Below are 17,904 nucleotides of genomic sequence, written 5' to 3' on the forward strand. Positions count from 1 at the left end.
TTGTATGATTTCTTAACAATCATGTAATAAAACAGTAAAGAACAATCCCAACTTTTTTGAGGGGTGCAACATGGAGGAGGAGGAGAAGAGCAAAAAGACAGTGCACTGGCAATCATGAGGGAAGATCACTGATGTTGGCAGGGTTGAGAGTAGAGGAGGTGGGATATTTTAGGGGGGGGCTTGGGTGGGTGTTTGTTTTGTTTTGTTTTGTGTTAAACTAAAATGAAGGTTTACACAACAATCCCACCCTACCAATAAACACTGGGAAATCACAACAATCAGAAGTTGAAAGAATTAAAAAAAAAAACCTCATCTGAACAACATTTGAAAAGGGACATGGCATATAGATGTTTCTGTGCCATGCTAGAACTCTGAGCCAAGCTGGCAGGGGTGGGGAGTTAGAGTAGTAAAGATAAAGGTTTCCCTTGACATTAAGTCCAGTCGTGTCCGACTCTAGGGGGCGGTGCTCATCTCCGTTTCAAAGCTGAAGAGCCGGCATTTGTCCGTAGACACTTCCAAGGTCATGTGGCCGGCATGACTGAACGGAACGCTGTTACCTGCCCGCCAAAGCGGTACCTATTAATCTACTCACATTGGCATGTTTTCAAACTGCTAGGTTGGCAGGAGCTGGGACTAGCAACGGGAGCTCACCCTGTCACGCCGATTCGAACCGCCGACCTTCCGATCGGCAAGCTCAGCAGCTCAGCGGTTTAACCCGCAGCGCCACTGGGGAGTTAGAGTACTAAGTCACAAATTAGAACACAGATACTGTGGACATAAGAGAAATCTGGTAAAGCAGAGAGATTCAGTAGAACAACAGACATTCCTGGATACAAGCTCAATAGAAAGTGAGGGAAGGGCATTGTGGAATTTCTTCTCTTTTATATCAAAGGCAATATAAAATCTAAGATACTAGAAAACACTGGAAAATCTAATTCTTCCACAGAATCAATATGGGAAGCAATATCTGGCACAATCTTAAGTTAATTTAGTGATCATGCCTGATCAAAGTGCTCAAGACATCCTCACTCTACTCCAGCGCCTGGGTAAAGAGCCAGGTCTAGATGGCCTTCTGAAAGGTTGAAAGGGTGTGGGCCTGCCAGAACTCTGGTGGGGGAGGATATTCCATAAGGTAGGGGCAGCCATGAGAAAGGTATGCTTCTGAGGTCTTCCTAGATTTCAGGGAAAGGACCTGGAGCATGCCTACCCTATCCAGTCTGTAGGATGGGCAGATACTCACTGGATACTCTAGGGGAGAGGCAGTCCTGCAAATACTATATATTTCAACGAATATTCAAATTGGTCCAAATGTAGTAGCCTGTCATAAGTACTGCTGGTGAGCAGGAGTGGGGCCCTCTCCAGGGGGAGAAATGCATGCGTAGTTTAGAAGCTTTGAATCTCCCATCAAAGAAACACAGAGCAGACCTGCCTTAGATTTCTGGGTTTTTCTGTGAGGGTTTTCCCACTGCCTTTCAGTTTAGCAGGATTTTCTGTCTAGTTGAGTAGAACAATAAACACTACAGACTCAACCAATCATCTCAGTGTGGTTCTTCTCTCCAAGATAGGACATAACCCCAATTTAACCTTAGCTGCTTTAATTACCTGATATGATGCACCTGTGAGGTTTCAGGCATAAACCAAAAATGAGACTTTAACCATTTAACTTTAACAAACTTAATGCCTGTTCCTTTAATACATGTTCTGGGAAAATTGGTAGAAATGGTATAACAAAACGTAAGTAAACACACAGATGATGGAAAATCAGCATGGATTTTACAAAGGTAAATCTTTCCTTGTCACCTTTTATGTTCTTTTTTTCAGAGTGTCAACAGGCATGTGAATATAAATGATCCTGTATATAAGGTATACTGGATTTTCAAAAGGCCTTTAACAAAGTTTCTCAGCAAGGAGTCTTCAGGAAATTTAACAGTCAATGGCATGTAAGGATCTGTTCTAGTTAGTATTTAGGAAATGCTAACTAGTTAGAAAGCAAAGAATAGGGATAAATAATAAATTTTCTCAATGAAGGGAAGAACTTTAAAGACCTACACTGGGACCAGTGCTTTTTAAGTTGTTCATAAATTACCTTGACTTAAGGGTGAGTAGCAAGCTGGCCAGATTTGAAATAATACCAAATAATTAAGGCTGTGAAACAAAAAGTGATTATGACAATATCCAGAAGGCTCTTTTTAAGCTAAGTAAATGGTGAACCAAGAGCAAATGCACTTAAATAAGTGTAAATGGATGCACAGAGGCAAAACAACTTCACATTTAGACTAATGATGAGTTTCACTAATTAGGAAAAAGGTATTGGAATTATAGTGGGTAGCTAAACTGAGACTCTGGGTTCAATAGTTATTAAAAAGGCAAATCTCATGCTATAGATTATAAGGGAAGGGATGAAATGAAACTGCCAACGGCATAATGACCTTCTATGAAGTTATGGTATGCCTGCATTTGGAATACCATGTGCAGTTCTGCTTGCCACATCTGAAAAATGATATGATATAGCTAGAAAAAGGTGCAGAAGAGAGTAACCAAAATAATTAGAAAATTCAAATCCTGTGAGAAAAAGCTAAGATCTCAGGCCACTTAGCTTAGAAGAAGAACAAGTGAAGGGAAACATCTGAAGTATATAAAATCATGCATGGCATTGAGAAAGTGGACAAGAATTTTTTCTTCCACTCTCAAAACGTAAGAACCAAGGGTCATTCAATTAAGCTATCTGGAAGGACATTTTGAACTTCTTTACACAATACATACACTGCGTGCACAATTATTAGGCAAGTTGTATTTTTGAGGATGAATTTCACTATTGAACAACTACAGTGCTTTCGGTCAATCCAAAATGTTAATAAACCTCAAACCTGAATATTTAAGAAAGTAAAAGTGAGGTTTTGGCTTTCTTAGGAGCATATCTATGTGTGTACAATTATTGGGCAACTATTAGTGTGCAGAATTATTATGCAACTAAATGAAAAATGAAAATTCCCCCATCTCACTCATTTATTTTCATCTGTTAAAGTCAGAATAATAACTCAAAATTTACAAATAAACATTTCTGACATTTCAAACAAAAAATCAGTGATCAATATAGCCACCCTTCTTTGCAATAACAGCCATAAGCCTTCCATTCATGGAGTCTGTCAGTTTCTTGATCTGTTGACGATCAACTTTTTGTGCAGCAGCAACCACAGCCTCCCAGACACTGTTCAGAGAGGTGTACTGTTTTCCTTCACCGTACATCTCCCGTTTGAGAAGGGCCCACAAGTTCTCAATAGGGTTTAGGTCAGGTGAGGAAGGGGGCCATGTCATCATTCTTTCATCTTTGAGGCCTTTACTGGCTAGCCACGCAGTGGAGTACTTCGATGCATGCGATGGAGCATTGTCCTGCAGAAACATCATGGTCTTCTTGAAAGATGCAGACTTTTTTCTGTACCACTGCTTGAAGAAACTGTCTTCTAAAAACTGGCAGTAGGTGTGGGAGTTGATTTTGAGTCCATCTTCAACCCAAAAAGGGCCAACTAGCTCATCTTTAATAATACCAGCCCATACCAGTACCCCACCTCCACCTTGCTGGCGTCTGAGTCGAAGTGGAGCTCTGTGCCCGTTACTGATACAGCCATGGGCCCATCCATCTGGTCCATCAAGAGTCACTCTCATCTCATCAGTCCATAAAACCTTTGAAAAATCTGTCTTCAGATATTTCTTGGCCCAATCTTGCCATTTCAACTTATGTGTCTTGTTCAGTGGTGGTCGAGTTTCAGCCTTCCTTACCTTGGCCATGTCTCTGAGCACTGAACACCTTGTACTTCTGGGCACTCCAGGCAGGTTGCAGTTCTGGAATATGACAGCACTGGAGGATAATGGGTTCCTGGTAGCTTCACATTTGATTCTTCTCAAATCTTTGGCAGTTAATTTGCATCTTTTTTTCTCAACACGTTTCTTGCGACACTGTTGATAACTTGCAACAAAACGTTTGATGGTTCTGTGGTCACGCCCCAACATCTTAGCAATTTCAAGAGTGCTGCATCCCTCTGAAAGACTTTTTACAATTTTTGACTTTTCAGTTAAATCTCTTTTTTGGCCCATTTTGCCTGAGGAAAAGAAGCTGCCTAATAATTATGCACACCTTGATATAGGGTGTTGATCTCCTGAGGCCACACCCTCCCTCATTACACAAATACACATCACCTGATATGCTTATATCCAATAAGCATTCAGGTTTATACAGCTTGGACGTGGAAAATATGCATAAAAATGATGATATGGTCAAACTACTCACTTGCCTAATAATTGTACACACAGTGTAGTTAACCTGGGTTTTGCCCAATGTGCCACTGTAAGTTTTATATATTTGGCAGGGGGGTGGGAGGGTTAAGTTATTTTATACTGTGTTTTTATGTGGCATCAGCCACCCAGTCACTTTGGGAAGATGGGCAGCCATATCAACTGAATTAATTAATTAAACAAACCTGTGGAATTCATTACAAAAGACTGGAGATGGCCAATAACTTGGATGGCTTTAAAAAGAGACCAGATGCATGTGGATGTCAGATATATCAAGGACCTTTACCCTTGAAGGTTCAGTGTTACTCGTGGGCTGGGGCAGCATGCCTCCAAATACTAACTGTAAGGGGAAAATAGTGGGAAGAAGTACATCTCTATCTCCTGTCTGAGACCACTCTAGAATCATCTTGTTGGCTGCTGTGATAAACACCTTGTTTACTACGATGGGCGCTTGCCCAATACAGGAGGGTCCTTTTTTGTTTGTAGCATAGTTTTCCTCTCATCCAGCATAACCATGAAGAAATCAGAAGCTATTTCTTCTGTTTTAGATTAACTGCAGGTTGTTGTAATAACCAAACCTTGTCCAACTAGCTAATATTGAAAACATCCAATTTCAAACATAGTTAAAGAAACAGACTTCTTTTAATATGCCAATGTTAATAAGAAATTGAGTTTTATATCCATCAACACATTAGACTACAGCCAATTTTAAAAGACAGACCGATTTTAATCCTTTTAAGACTATACAAGAAGCAGTAAAGTTTGTGAAAGTCCACAATTAGTAGTTCATTCTACTATGGTTTAAGTACATCTAAGCCCAGGCCAAAATGGGTATGATCAAAACCAAAGATGGCAAGGACCTAACAGAAGAAGAAGAGATCAAGAAAAGGTGGCAAGAATATATGGAAGACCTGTATAGGAAGGATAACAATATCGGGGATAGCTTTGATGGTGTGGTCAGTGAGCTAGAGCCAGACATCCTGAAGAGTGAGGTTGAGTGGGCCTTAAGAAGCATTGCTAATAACAAGGCAGCAGGAGACGACGGCATCCCAGCTGAACTGTTCAAAATCTTGCAAGATGATGCTGTCAAGGTAATGCATGCTATATGCCAGCAAATTTGGAAAACACAAGAATGGCCATCAGATTGGAAAAAATCAACTTATATCCCCATACCAAAAAAATGGAACACTAAAGAATGTTCAAACTATCGAACAGTGGCACTCATTTCACATGCCAGTAAGGTAATGCTCAAGATCCTGCAAGGTAGACTTCAGCAATTCATGGAACGAGAATTGCCAGATGTACAAGCTGGGTTTAGAAAAGGCAGAGGAACTAGGGACCAAATTGCCAATATCCGCTGGATAATGGAAAAAGCCAGGGAATTTCAGAAAAACATCTATTTCTGTTTTATTGACTATTCTAAAGCCTTTGACTGTGTGGACCATAACAAATTGTGGCAAGTTCTTAGTGGTATGGGGATACCAAGTCATCTTGTATGCCTCCTGAAGAATCTGTATAACGACCAAGTAGCAACAGTAAGAACAGACCACAGAACGACGGACTGGTTTAGGATTGGGAAAGGAGTACGGCAGGGCTGTATACTCTCACCCTACCTATTCAACTTGTACGCAGAACACATCATGCGACATGCTGGGCTTGAGGAATCCAAGGCTGGAGTTAAAATCGCTGGAAGAAACATTAACAATCTCAGATATGCAGATGATACCACTTCGATGGCTGAAAGCGAAGAGGAACTGAGGAGCCTTATGATGAAGGTGAACGAAGAAAGTGCAAACGCTGGCTTGCAGCTAAACCTCAAAAAAACCAAGATTATGGCAACCAGCTGGATTGATAACTGGCAAATAGAGGGAGAAAATGTAGAGGCAGTGAAAGACTTCATATTTCTAGGTGCGAAAATTACTGCAGATGCTGACTGCAGTCAGGAAATCAGAAAACGCTTAATCCTTGGGAGAAGAACAATGACCAATCTCAATAAAATAGTTAAGAGCAGAGACATCACACTGACAACAAAGGTCCGCATAGTTAAAGCAATGGTGTTCCCCGTAGTAACATATGGCTGCGAGAGCTGGACCATAAGGAAGGCTGAGAGAAGGAAGATCGATGCTTTTGAACTGTGGTGTTGGAGGAAAATTCTGAGAGTGCCTTGGACTGCAAGAAGATCAAACCAGTCCATCCTCCAGGAAATAAAGCCAGACCGCTTACTGGAGGGAATGATATTAAAGGCAAAACTGAAATACTTTGGCCACATAATGAGAAGACAGGACACCCTGGAGAAGATGCTGATGCTAGGGAGAGTGGAGGGCAAAAGGAAGAGGGGCCAACCAAGGGCAAGGTGGATGGTTGATATTCTAGAGGTGACGGATTCGTCCCTGGGGGAGCTGGGGGTGTTGATGACCGACAGGAAGCTCTGGCGTGGGCTGGTCCATGAAGTCACGAAGAGTCAGAAGTGACTAAACAAATAAACAACAACAAGCCCAGGCTGCCATACCTCAAGATAATAACTCAGAATAAGAATTAGCTTTCTGCATCTTTCAATTAAAAATGGAAAGCTCTAACTTTTCTTCCGAAGTAGCAGTTACTACTACAGAATAAACCATGATTCAAGATTGTGACTTTTCAGAACCTTGTCATCATAATGTCCCAGTCTAGATAAACAGGAATTAATAGTTAATTAGAAGTGTCGAGATTTAATTGTGGCTTGCTCAGAGACATAAACAAAGGAGGATAGAACAAGACTGCTTCATATCTTGACTTACAAAGCTTAAACGTGGTAACTCAAATGTCACCAGTGTCCCCACTAAAACTGAAAGCCACAGAGGATGACAAAGACAAAAGGATTTATGATCACAAAACACTATGATGAGCTTCCTAATATTAATTCTCATCTTTTGGCAAAGGTCATTTTGAAAGTTTGTGCTAACACAGACATAAGATTTCTGTATTCCAAAATAAAACTGTTTCATAAATAATGGCATTCCTGAAACAATTTTATATCAGGACATACACATTCCACTGAAACGGCATCCTGTTACCACACAGAATGAAACAAAAGAACATTTCAAGGAGTAACTACAACTAATAATTCTATACTTTTAATGGATCACTACAGCAAATATTTTACTATAAGCAGGAGTCTCTAGCTTTCTTATGAGGAAGTTACACTTTGCAAAATGCATACATTTTTTTAAAAAATAGCATGTGTATTTCAATGGATAAAAAAGTTAACTCACTTTTGAAATCATGGGATCATAATAAATACTAATTTCACTCCCTTGCTGTATGCCACTGTCAACACGAACCTAGAACAGATTGAGATAAATTAGTTTTACAATAGGAAAAGGTTAGGGTATTAGTAGTAGTAGTAGTAGTTATGCTGACCACTACTTTTTTCTTTGAAAGTTGAATTTATTGCAATGGGCCATAAGACAAAGTTTTCCATGAATCATATCTCTGTATTTTGCTATTTCAGGTCTTAAATCTTCAATCTGGAAATTCAACATTGCCATAAAACATGTTTGTAATTATTGCTTTTTCTATCATCTTCCATGAAAAGTGTCTCTGTTCTGTAATCACATCATGTATATGTCACTACACCCATTATTTTACTACTCAAAAAGAAATACTTAGGCATATAGTACTGAAAAGAAACTTTAGGGCTGATAAGCCAATCTCTATTAATTCTTGGCCTCTAATTTTCATAACTGCAACAATTTCCTTTTCTGTTTCACTCTCATCTAAAAGCTGTTTTTCTTCCAATTATTCAATTCCAGTGATGTTCACAGAGGTTTTTTTGCAAAGTTATGCTCTATAAGGATACAGTCCCAAACAGTTTTTTTAAGTCTCATAGACTGGGTGGAAAAGATAAATGCATTCACATAATGCACAGATACAGACAAGAATCTGGTAACTACTGAACTTTTTGAAGAATCTGGTAACTGTTAATTAACCAACAAAATTTAGTAGTAGTGATCATTATTTTAATCTCCTAATTTTCACCAGGCTGTACATTAAAAAAAGAAGAAACATTAAATATTAAATAACTACTCCAGAATAAGTCCTTGATAGATTGATGCTTTTGAAATTTGTAGAGCATGTAACAGATAACACACGCACTTTTAAAAAAAAAACCAAGACAATGTAATACTCTCTGACAATATTGAGGAGAAATACTAAACCTGATGGGGTGAAAGAGTTATGATACAAAATATTGCACTTGGGTTTGGAAGGCTGAGGGAAAGAAGCAGCTTAGAAACTCCCTTCAGTCTTCACCTGGGGAAAAGAATTTTTTGTAATAAAACAGCAGTTCATCTGTCTGCAACAAGGCAGAAAGAGGTCAACCCAACGGCTGTTAGGCTTTTAGATTTTAATTTAGGCAATTATCAAGGGACCAGATGTAGAACCTCTTGTCTACAATATCCACATGAGGTCGAACTGATGACTTTATTATCCAAATGACATGTCCTAATAGGCTTTACTCCATGAAAACTGCATCACATTTCTTTCATGATGAAAAAAAAAGATGAATTGTGCTTTACAATTACACATTTATTAATGCAGGCTTCATAACTGTAACAGCAGCTGTCAAGCACCTTCTTTAGAAAACAAACAAGATACCTTAGAAATGCCCAGTCCTCAGAACAACGATTTTAGCTATCCTCATTCCACAGGAGAACAGAAAATATGTAAGCACAACTATTGTGGTTTGGAAGGAAACTAACTTTCAAATTCTGCATCATTTTCACCACAAAATATATATTTCAAAATGAGAATTTTAAGGACAAAACAAGGATGGGAACAAAGTAACTGCCCAATATAAGCTTATATATTTCTTCAAAACTTCTAAGCTACAGAATTAATAAGGAAGCCAGAGAAACCCAAAAAGAATATATTTCCTCATGACACATAGATTTGTTGTGCAACAGCTTGGCAGCAATCGTTTGGACTAGTTAGGACCTTGACATTCCAAATATGCAAAATTATTTGCAAGCTAACATAGCAGATTAAGAAATTGCAAAATATTAAATTGCGAAGTAAATGAAGAATTTTGAAATTTTTAAGTGCAAAAAGGTTGTTCATGATGTCTGAAATACCATTCAGTACATTACTCTGCTTAAGTTTCCATATTGATTATAGAGGATACAAGGACTTAATCTAACAGATGGTACAAACATAGGATTTTTATTTATTGAATGGTTCTTTTTTGCAGAAACCCTAATGAACTTTATGATGCAATCTTCTTTTTAAGGGCCTCCGACGTTAATCTTTACCTCTTAAAAATAGCAAGTTGCTGATGTTACTAATGTTTCCTGTGACCAGTGACTTCTTTTGCTTAGCTGCAGAAATTTATGGAAATAAACTGACAATCAAAATTTAAAGAAAAATTATAGCCAATTTTCAATCTGATGGTATATAGCAGTGTTTTTCAGCCTTGGCAGCTTGAAGATGTATGGACTTCAACTCCCAGAATTCCCTAGCCAGCTATGGTATATAGCCTTGATAGAACATATTACATTTTAGGCTTAATTTCTAATAAAATGGTAAAATGCAGATAATTTCCCACTGCAAACAGAAAACTAGATATCTAGGACAATGCAGCCTGAAATAGGTTTAACAGCTCAGTAGAAACTTGGCACCAGTAATTTTGTTATACTCTACGTATGTTTTTATTCCTGTAATTGCCTTCAGTTAATATATTTGCTTTTTTTAAAGTACAATACTATTTATTCAAGCAAATCCTAACCTGTTATATAAACCAATGCTGGGCTATTTTAAATGAAGTTGAACAGTAACAGCAGCGATAGTTATTAACCTATAACCTATTTTCAGGTCTCTATCCAGAGTAGGCAGCTGTCCATAGCATCAGAAAAATGTAATTTTTAGTTAATTTTGCTTAGGATCTAACAACTACTAAGACATTTTAAGCCAGATTTCACCTCTAAATACATTATTGAGATGGAAAAAAATGCAGGATATAGAAGGACACCATAAGGAAGCAAAAGCTATTTCTGAATTTCAGTGGGTCTGACTATTAATCATTTCTGTTGTATTTACAGCATGGCTTTTAAGGTCCCTAACATGCAACATCTTAAGCTGTGAAAGCAGACATAGCCTGTTTGATTAGAATGATAAAAGAAATATCTGAATGTTTCTTATCAACATAAAGGCCAGCACTATTGTTCAGAATGAAAAATCCAGCCACCTTCTTTTCCCGAAAGCCAAGTATGAATCTATGTCATAGAATGGCCACAGGATCACAATGCAGAAGGGTAAGAGCAAGTTTTCCATTTCATACACAAGCATCAACCCCAAAAGTTTCTCAACCTAAGCGATGTCTAGATGTGTGCACTTCAATTCCCAAATTCTCAGCAGTGACCATGATAGCTTAAGAATTTGGAGAGTTAAATGGCTGTTAGCCTGCCTCTGAAGGCCTTCAGCTGGGAGACTAGTAGGCTTCCTTGTGCAGTTTGTTGGCCACTTTGAGAAGAGGCTGCTGGACTAGATGGGCCAGAGGTCCGATCTAGCAGGGCACTGCTTAAATCCACACAGCTGGTAATTGCTTATAATGAGAAACACTAGTTTAAGTATTCATTGCCAGACGTTTAAGAAATTACAATATTTCTTGTTACTTCGTCTGGGGCAGGGCTGAGCCCATACGTAAGTTCTATCAAGCTTATATTAAATGAAAAAAAAATCTAGACGCAAACAGAATATTTATCCATAGACTGCAGAAGTGGCTAATAATGAGATTCATTTTAATGTGTATTTAGTGACTTATGCTACTTCTGATAACTTTAATTTGAAATATAAACAAACTTTTTCAATAACAGCTATTCAAAAACAGGCAATTACTTCTTTATGCTAAAAGTAAATTCAAACAGAAACATACAAAACCTCAGACCATTACTACATTCATGCGAGACAGCCTTCAACAAATTAATATTTCAGACAGCCAACCATACCCTCCTCCAGTATTTCAATTCATTTCAATTTCCCCTCCCAAAAGTCAGCATCCATGGTGTTACACCAAATTCCATGACCATTGACAGTCTGGGTTTTTATCACCAAATGCAAATGTACTTCTGCACTATACTAGAGTTTTTCCATGACTATTGATGCCTCTCTCTTTTGGGCAAATAATTCTATTTTCATCAGTCTTGGAAATAGAGGAAATGATTGTATTTTATAAGGGAAATTCTAAGAAATTTTCACTGTACTATTATCATAAATTTATAGGATACACATAACTGTCAGAATATTCTCTTAATTTCAGATGTGCCCTGCCACCCATAAAAATAAAAACAAAATAAGCCAACACAATTTGCAAAAAAAAAAAAAAAAGGTGCTATTTTAAAACAGTGGTGAAAGCACACCAAAAGGGAAAGGCTCAGGCACTTCATATGAAATCCTCAAAATCATTACTCTTAGGCATCCAACATAATTAAAATTTCTTCCCTCAGTATCACGACGGAGCACGTGAATCTATCAGGCATCTCCCACCCTTCATTTTCAATTCACCTCTCCCCTAAGCACAGCTCCCAACCCACCATGTCTACCTGACAAGTGACAGCCCAATCTGATTAAATGCTTGCAAAGGAGGGGACTTGCAGGCCTCCATGACAGGCCAAAAGTGATCACCATGGAGATACATAATTACAGCTGTCAACGCATCTACTGTCCTGCTGGCATCAATTTGATTGCTCCCAGCAATAATGATAGACAAAGCTTAGCATGCACTCTCTTGCACCCAATCACTTTATCTATTTTGTGATCCATTTAGCTGACATGCAACATTCGCACAAGCAAATAACAGCAGTAAGCAGAACATTTAAGGCATTTTAATTGTTTTTTTTTTCTTTCTCTGGATGGCTCATAAGTGCAAATGTTATTACATAAAACTCCTGCTGCAGCATTAATTGAAGAAAGATTTGGTGGGACAAAGACCATAGGAGGTACAGTTTGTCCATTATCACTTGTACTTTCAACAGGTCTCATGTTCGGAATATTGCAAATTGCAAAAACTTGCAAGGGCAAAATATTTGACATCCTGTTAGCTATTACACCATGGTGAAAAACCTCAACCTGCCCCCAGAGTAATTACTGGAAAATCTTCCTTAGTTCATTTGGTTTTCATTAAATATGCTTAAGATACATTCTGTAGTGTGTGTCTGTGTGTGTGTTGACATCTTCCATTTAACATCATATAGAGTTCACTAAACCTTTACATTTTGTATTTCTGCTTTTAAACACAGCTTGAATTCTTAAAGCACACAGAAGAGTCAAACCTCTACAGGAAGCATACAGGCAGGAACAATTTTAGAAGTCTAATAAATCCTATATTCAATTTCACCAAATTTAAGATTCAGGATCATAATGTTTCCCTATTTTTCCCATGTAACTAATAACGGTAAACAATCATATTCACAGATAGTATCACCTTGTTATTTCACAAAGCTAACACCATTCCATACCTATACATCCAATATTTTGGCTACCTTGAAGAGCAGAAATGCCCTTGCTTTTTGTGTAACAACCAGTTAAACAACCACTCTAAAAGAACTTTGAATAATAACGACTTTTCATCACATGCAGAAAATTGCATTTCATTTTTTTAAAAGCTTCAGAGCTAAAGAAATAGGAACTTTCCTCACTGGAGCATTTATTACTCTGCAGAGATACACAGTTAAACGTTTGGCTTTGCTGCTTGCTCTTCTAGTTATAATAACTACTCTTATAAAAGCTAGAAGTATGTCACAGCTAGTCCAGCACTTTAAAGAACGGCTATTTAGAATGCTTGAGTTTATTTAGAAGTATATCCCAGGATGTGTGGGTTTTGTTTGTTTTTGTTTTGTTTTGTTCTGGCACACTATACTAATTTCTAATAACCACTAATTAATATAATTAATTATCTTTTATGAAAAATAGTTTAGGACAGCTAGCCTTAAGGAGTCCTGAACTCTTCCCAATCTGCTAAACACTATGAAATCTATGGTTTCTTCATGCTTCAAAAATAAGACATAGTAAAACATCAGAATTACTTACATTTGGGACATGCAGGGGCTCTTCGTACTGAGACAATCTGCCAACAGAGGGCAGACCGAAAGATTTGTAAGGGTCCTGAAATGAAATTCAAAACAGAGTGGTATTAACTTTGTAAGACAAAGCACAGGAAACAAGGTTAAGCCACTGGGAAACCAAGCATTTCCTCCACTTTAAATTTGGACCAACTATATTTTGTTTTCAAAATGACTTATTTTAGTAGGGTTATGAATCTGCTTCTTCCACTCAAGTCATGGAAGATTTGTTAAAGCTAAAAACTTCCTGCTGTGCCTTTATTAAAGCAAGGGCAATCTTTCTAAAAGAAAGCACAATAGTAGGGGCACAGGCTGAGAGCACACATACGCGCGCGCGCACACACACACACACACACACACACACCAACAACCCACAGACAAGTACTTCTGGAATCGTACACAAGACTGAGGCTTTTCAGGATCATACCCTGTATAAATTAATAACACTATGATATTTCAAGCATAATCCCCAGTATAAATGCAGATTTGTACCGCTTGACACAAACATGTGGATAAAATTTCCGTTCTGTATTATTGTGTTAAATTCTCATACATGTAAACTTTATTTGAAGAGAACTCAGAACAAAAGGAAGTTGAGAAGTCTTTCAAAGAGTAGACAACAGAATAAAAATATCATAAAATAACAAGTAAAATAAGGGTACTGTAACTGTACAAATTATTCTAATACTGAATTTAAAATAGAAAACAGCTTCTTCAACATTTGATTACAACTCCCAATAGCACAGTTTATAAAAGTTAACTTGATCAATTCTAAATAAAAAAGGATTTTTTAAAAATGCCACTATTATTGGTTATATCTAGCCATTTTACAAATGCACAGCGACCATATTTTCTTTTCAGAACTATTTTTTAAAAAGGGCTCAGTATGTTGCCTTTGCTTTCATAGTAAGCAGTGTTGTATGAAATGTTGAAATACTGTTACAGAATAATCTTTTTTCCAATATGGTATATAGCTTTCTCTGACCTAGAGAATTTTATAGAATGAAAGAAAAGAAACTTCAGTCATGCCACACAGGATGGAACAAGATCAAAAGAAGAAACCTTAGGTGTTTGCCAACACCTTACAAGTTTCTTCTACAGCAATTCTCCTTCCAGCCATTAACAGTTATTTTACCTCTGCATATACTCGACATTCAACTGCCCAGCCGTTGATGGGGATATCAGCCTGCTTGTGCCTGAGAGGGTATCCCTTAGCAACACGGATCATTTCTTGGACTAGATCCAAACCGGTAATGCATTCTGTGATGGGATGTTCAACCTGCAAGGTCAAGAACTGTCAGTCAGTAACAACACAACTAAACTTTCTAATATATCAACCTGATAACAAAAATTTGGGGGGTGGAGGTGTTGATTTACAATACAGACGATCCTCTTTGTTGTGCACGATACACAGAAACTATATGTCCATCATTTATTGCAGAACACAGACATAAGCCATAAAATTAAGCAAAAGAATAATTGCAGATAATGGTTAAAATAGGATGGATGGATGGATGGATGGATGGATGGATGGATGGATGGATGGATAACAATAAATTTGTTTTGGGGGGAGGGACTTTTAAAAAGAGAACAACTTTTAATCTAGAAATACAAAAGCATTTTGACTGAATCTCAAATAGCTGGCTGATAATCAACCCGTTCTGCTACACTTAACATGGCATGTACAGGAGCAGCCTACAATCTTCCATAGAATCAGACTAGCCTAAGTATTACCCACACGCCTGCTTTCACTAACCTGTCCTGACAAGCAACGAGATTAGCGTAATCTTACATCAATGCAGTGTAGCAGAAATGAGCAGATGGATCCTTCAGGGTTTTTTTTTTCCATCCTGACTTATCTCTGTAGTGCTTAGCATGCACAATAGCAGAGCTGGACCAGTAGAATCACTGCATGCTCTCAACAAATAGCTGCTAACAGCTCAGGATGATGCTGTCGTGGGAATACCCTCACTCCCAGTTAAACCAAAAAGGAGAGGTGTGTGCACTAGTCTCTTTTACTATTAAGACAGATTTATATAATGTATATTTAACTTTACAAATGTAACTTGAGATAATGATAAAATCAATACATTTGAAGAGCAAGTTAACATAATAAGTGCCAATTCATAATATTAATGAGCACTAGGAAGGAAGGAAGGAAGGAAGGAAGGAAGGAAGGAAGGAAGGAAGGAAGGAAGGAAGGAAGGAAGGAAGGAAGGAAGGAAGAATTTTCTTTTATTGTAAAGTGATATTGCAGCTGAAATACTATGTCTTAAGAAACACCATTTCACAAAGGTTTCTCCATCCAGAGTTGTCATACTTCATGTATTTTGTGACACAAGAAAAGGTCACTGAACAAACGAAGTATTTTCTTCGAAGTACATTAATTGAAGGATAACATTTTGTCGGATGTAATATCCCTATAATGGTCTTTGCCAAAAAAAAAAAAAAGGAGTAAAAATTAACAGATGGCACTTATAATTAGCCCTCTGTGCATTTAAAATTTTACAGCACCGTATTTTAAGACAACTTAGCCATTTCAGTGACATCACTGAAATACCATTCTAAATATTATACCAAAATGAAGGTTTTATTATATGATTTAAGAATCTTCCTTTAGGACTCAGTGTCAAACACCTGATACCTTCCAGGTACATCAACCTTATTAAAACCATTGATGAAACTCCAAGAAAATTATTCATCTACCTTGAAGTTCTACCCTATTAAATATGTAAATTATCAACACATTTGAGGAGAACCTATTTATTTTCTCAGGATATCTGAGTTTTTAAAGTCCCTTTGAGATAACTACGTCTCATAACTTTTTTCAGTATATCTGTAATGTTTAAAGCATTTTAATTATGTCTTATATTTTTTAACTGAATTTTCATTCAAATATGAAATAGTAACCTCACCATAGGGTCACCATAAAGTAGTATTTCATTTTTTATGGTCAAGCCAGGATGAAACTCATTCAGAAAACAAAATTATTTCTACAGCTTATTCTCAAAACATTTATCAACATTTATTTAATCAGTTTAATCACTGTCTCTAAAAATGCCTGTTCCATCAATATGCTCTCTTCGTAAAAAGCAATGATAAAAGGGAAGTGGGGAGCAGAGAACATGCTAAAAAGTTGGATATTTCAACAATATGAACATTGTATTGAAACTATAGCTAAGTATTCTTATTTTTTTATTGAAGAGTCTTTTTTATTCTAACATAGAAACTGCATGTTTATTTTTATATTAACAATAACATAAATACACTGTTATTGTCATTTTAACAGTGAATTTACTTATTTTCTACATTTTTATTCTTCTATTTCCAGCAGCCATTTTCCATCAGGTTATAGCAAATTGGAAAGCCACCATTAACTCTCCCCCAGATTCTGCCTCTCTCCCAGTTGTCATCCAACAGCTAATCTACCAGGGTATAGTAAGGGGAGAAATAAGGGGTGGCGGGTTGATGGGTTTTTGTATTGTGGATTTTAATTCTGTAAGCCGCATGGAGTCACTGTGTGTGAGGAGGGTAGCCATAAAAAATTGTTTAATTAATTAATAAGCACTAAGGTTACTCTATCAGATCAGATAAAAAATAAGCAATTTTGGGTTCCTCTGTCCTGAGTTGTTTCTAGCTAGTCATCATCGCAATCAAATAGTGACTGATTTAAAACCATCACATACCATCTTTTGCACATTGCACCAGGTTATATGTCTGACATAAGAAAAAAAATGGTTTAAATCCATTGCAAATATTCAGTTTTGATTCTGAACAGAAATACAGAGGAGCAATTTTCCAAGTTTGCCTCAAAAGCTGAGGAAAATTCTCTATACTTGAATAGACCATGGAGGTGAGATGCTAACTGCAAGAGGGGCAAACTGATTGAAGTGTATGTCTTAATATATCCATCATATTAAGGCCTATACCAAGCACCAAAGGCAATGTTTTTGTCACTGGAATTTCTTCTTAAACTACATTCATGTTGAAAAAGTAAATATTTATTAAACCTTTTTACATTTCTCTCTATAGCTTTATTCAACAGAAAGGACATTTCCTTACACTTTTGTCAAGATCTTTCCTCGTCTTCTCTAAGGGAAATCCTGCCCTTTGTAATCTTTTGATGGAAGGGTGTAACTGCATTACACTCCAAATAATCAACATCAACTCTTCTCCAAGTATTTGCTTGATGTACACATTTCAAACCAAGGTTGCATCAGAGCCCACCCAGTTTCAGTAATTTTTAAGTGTATAAAGATATAAACATTGTCCCAAAAGAGAATCAGAGATACAAAATTATCTCAGGAAGAAAAAAATCACAATTTCAAAGAAAGCATATTCTCCAAAGAGAGAGAAATTTGCTAATACAGCCGGCACTCTGCTAAACAGACTCTTCCTTGAGCGGTTAGAGATACGTCTGTCAAAAATGGTTCAGCTAAAGATATGAGTCCCTCACAGGAGTACTCAGGTGGTGAGATGCTCATATTTGCTAAAGCTCCTTGGCCTGTGAATAAGAAAGGAG

At 37.3% G+C, this 17,904-nt stretch overlaps 1 protein-coding gene across 4 annotated transcripts in view; it reads right to left on the bottom strand.

Moving 5' to 3' along the window:
- The window catches only part of PCCA (propionyl-CoA carboxylase subunit alpha), a 269,485-nt gene that overhangs the window by 145,724 nt on the left and 105,857 nt on the right, over positions 1–17,904 (bottom strand). For all 4 annotated transcript variants that reach the window (XM_063304813.1, XM_063304816.1, XM_063304815.1 and 1 more), the window contains 3 exons: positions 14,518–14,661; positions 13,351–13,425; positions 7,542–7,610 (listed from right to left, as the gene is read on the bottom strand). In XM_063304813.1, coding sequence (XP_063160883.1) covers positions 7,542–7,610; positions 13,351–13,425; positions 14,518–14,661 — 288 coding nt within the window. The remainder of the gene's footprint in view (positions 1–7,541; positions 7,611–13,350; positions 13,426–14,517; positions 14,662–17,904) is intronic.

This window comes from Candoia aspera, chromosome 5, assembly GCF_035149785.1.
Source record: "Candoia aspera isolate rCanAsp1 chromosome 5, rCanAsp1.hap2, whole genome shotgun sequence".
NCBI classification, from domain to species: Eukaryota; Metazoa; Chordata; class Lepidosauria; order Squamata; family Boidae; genus Candoia; species Candoia aspera.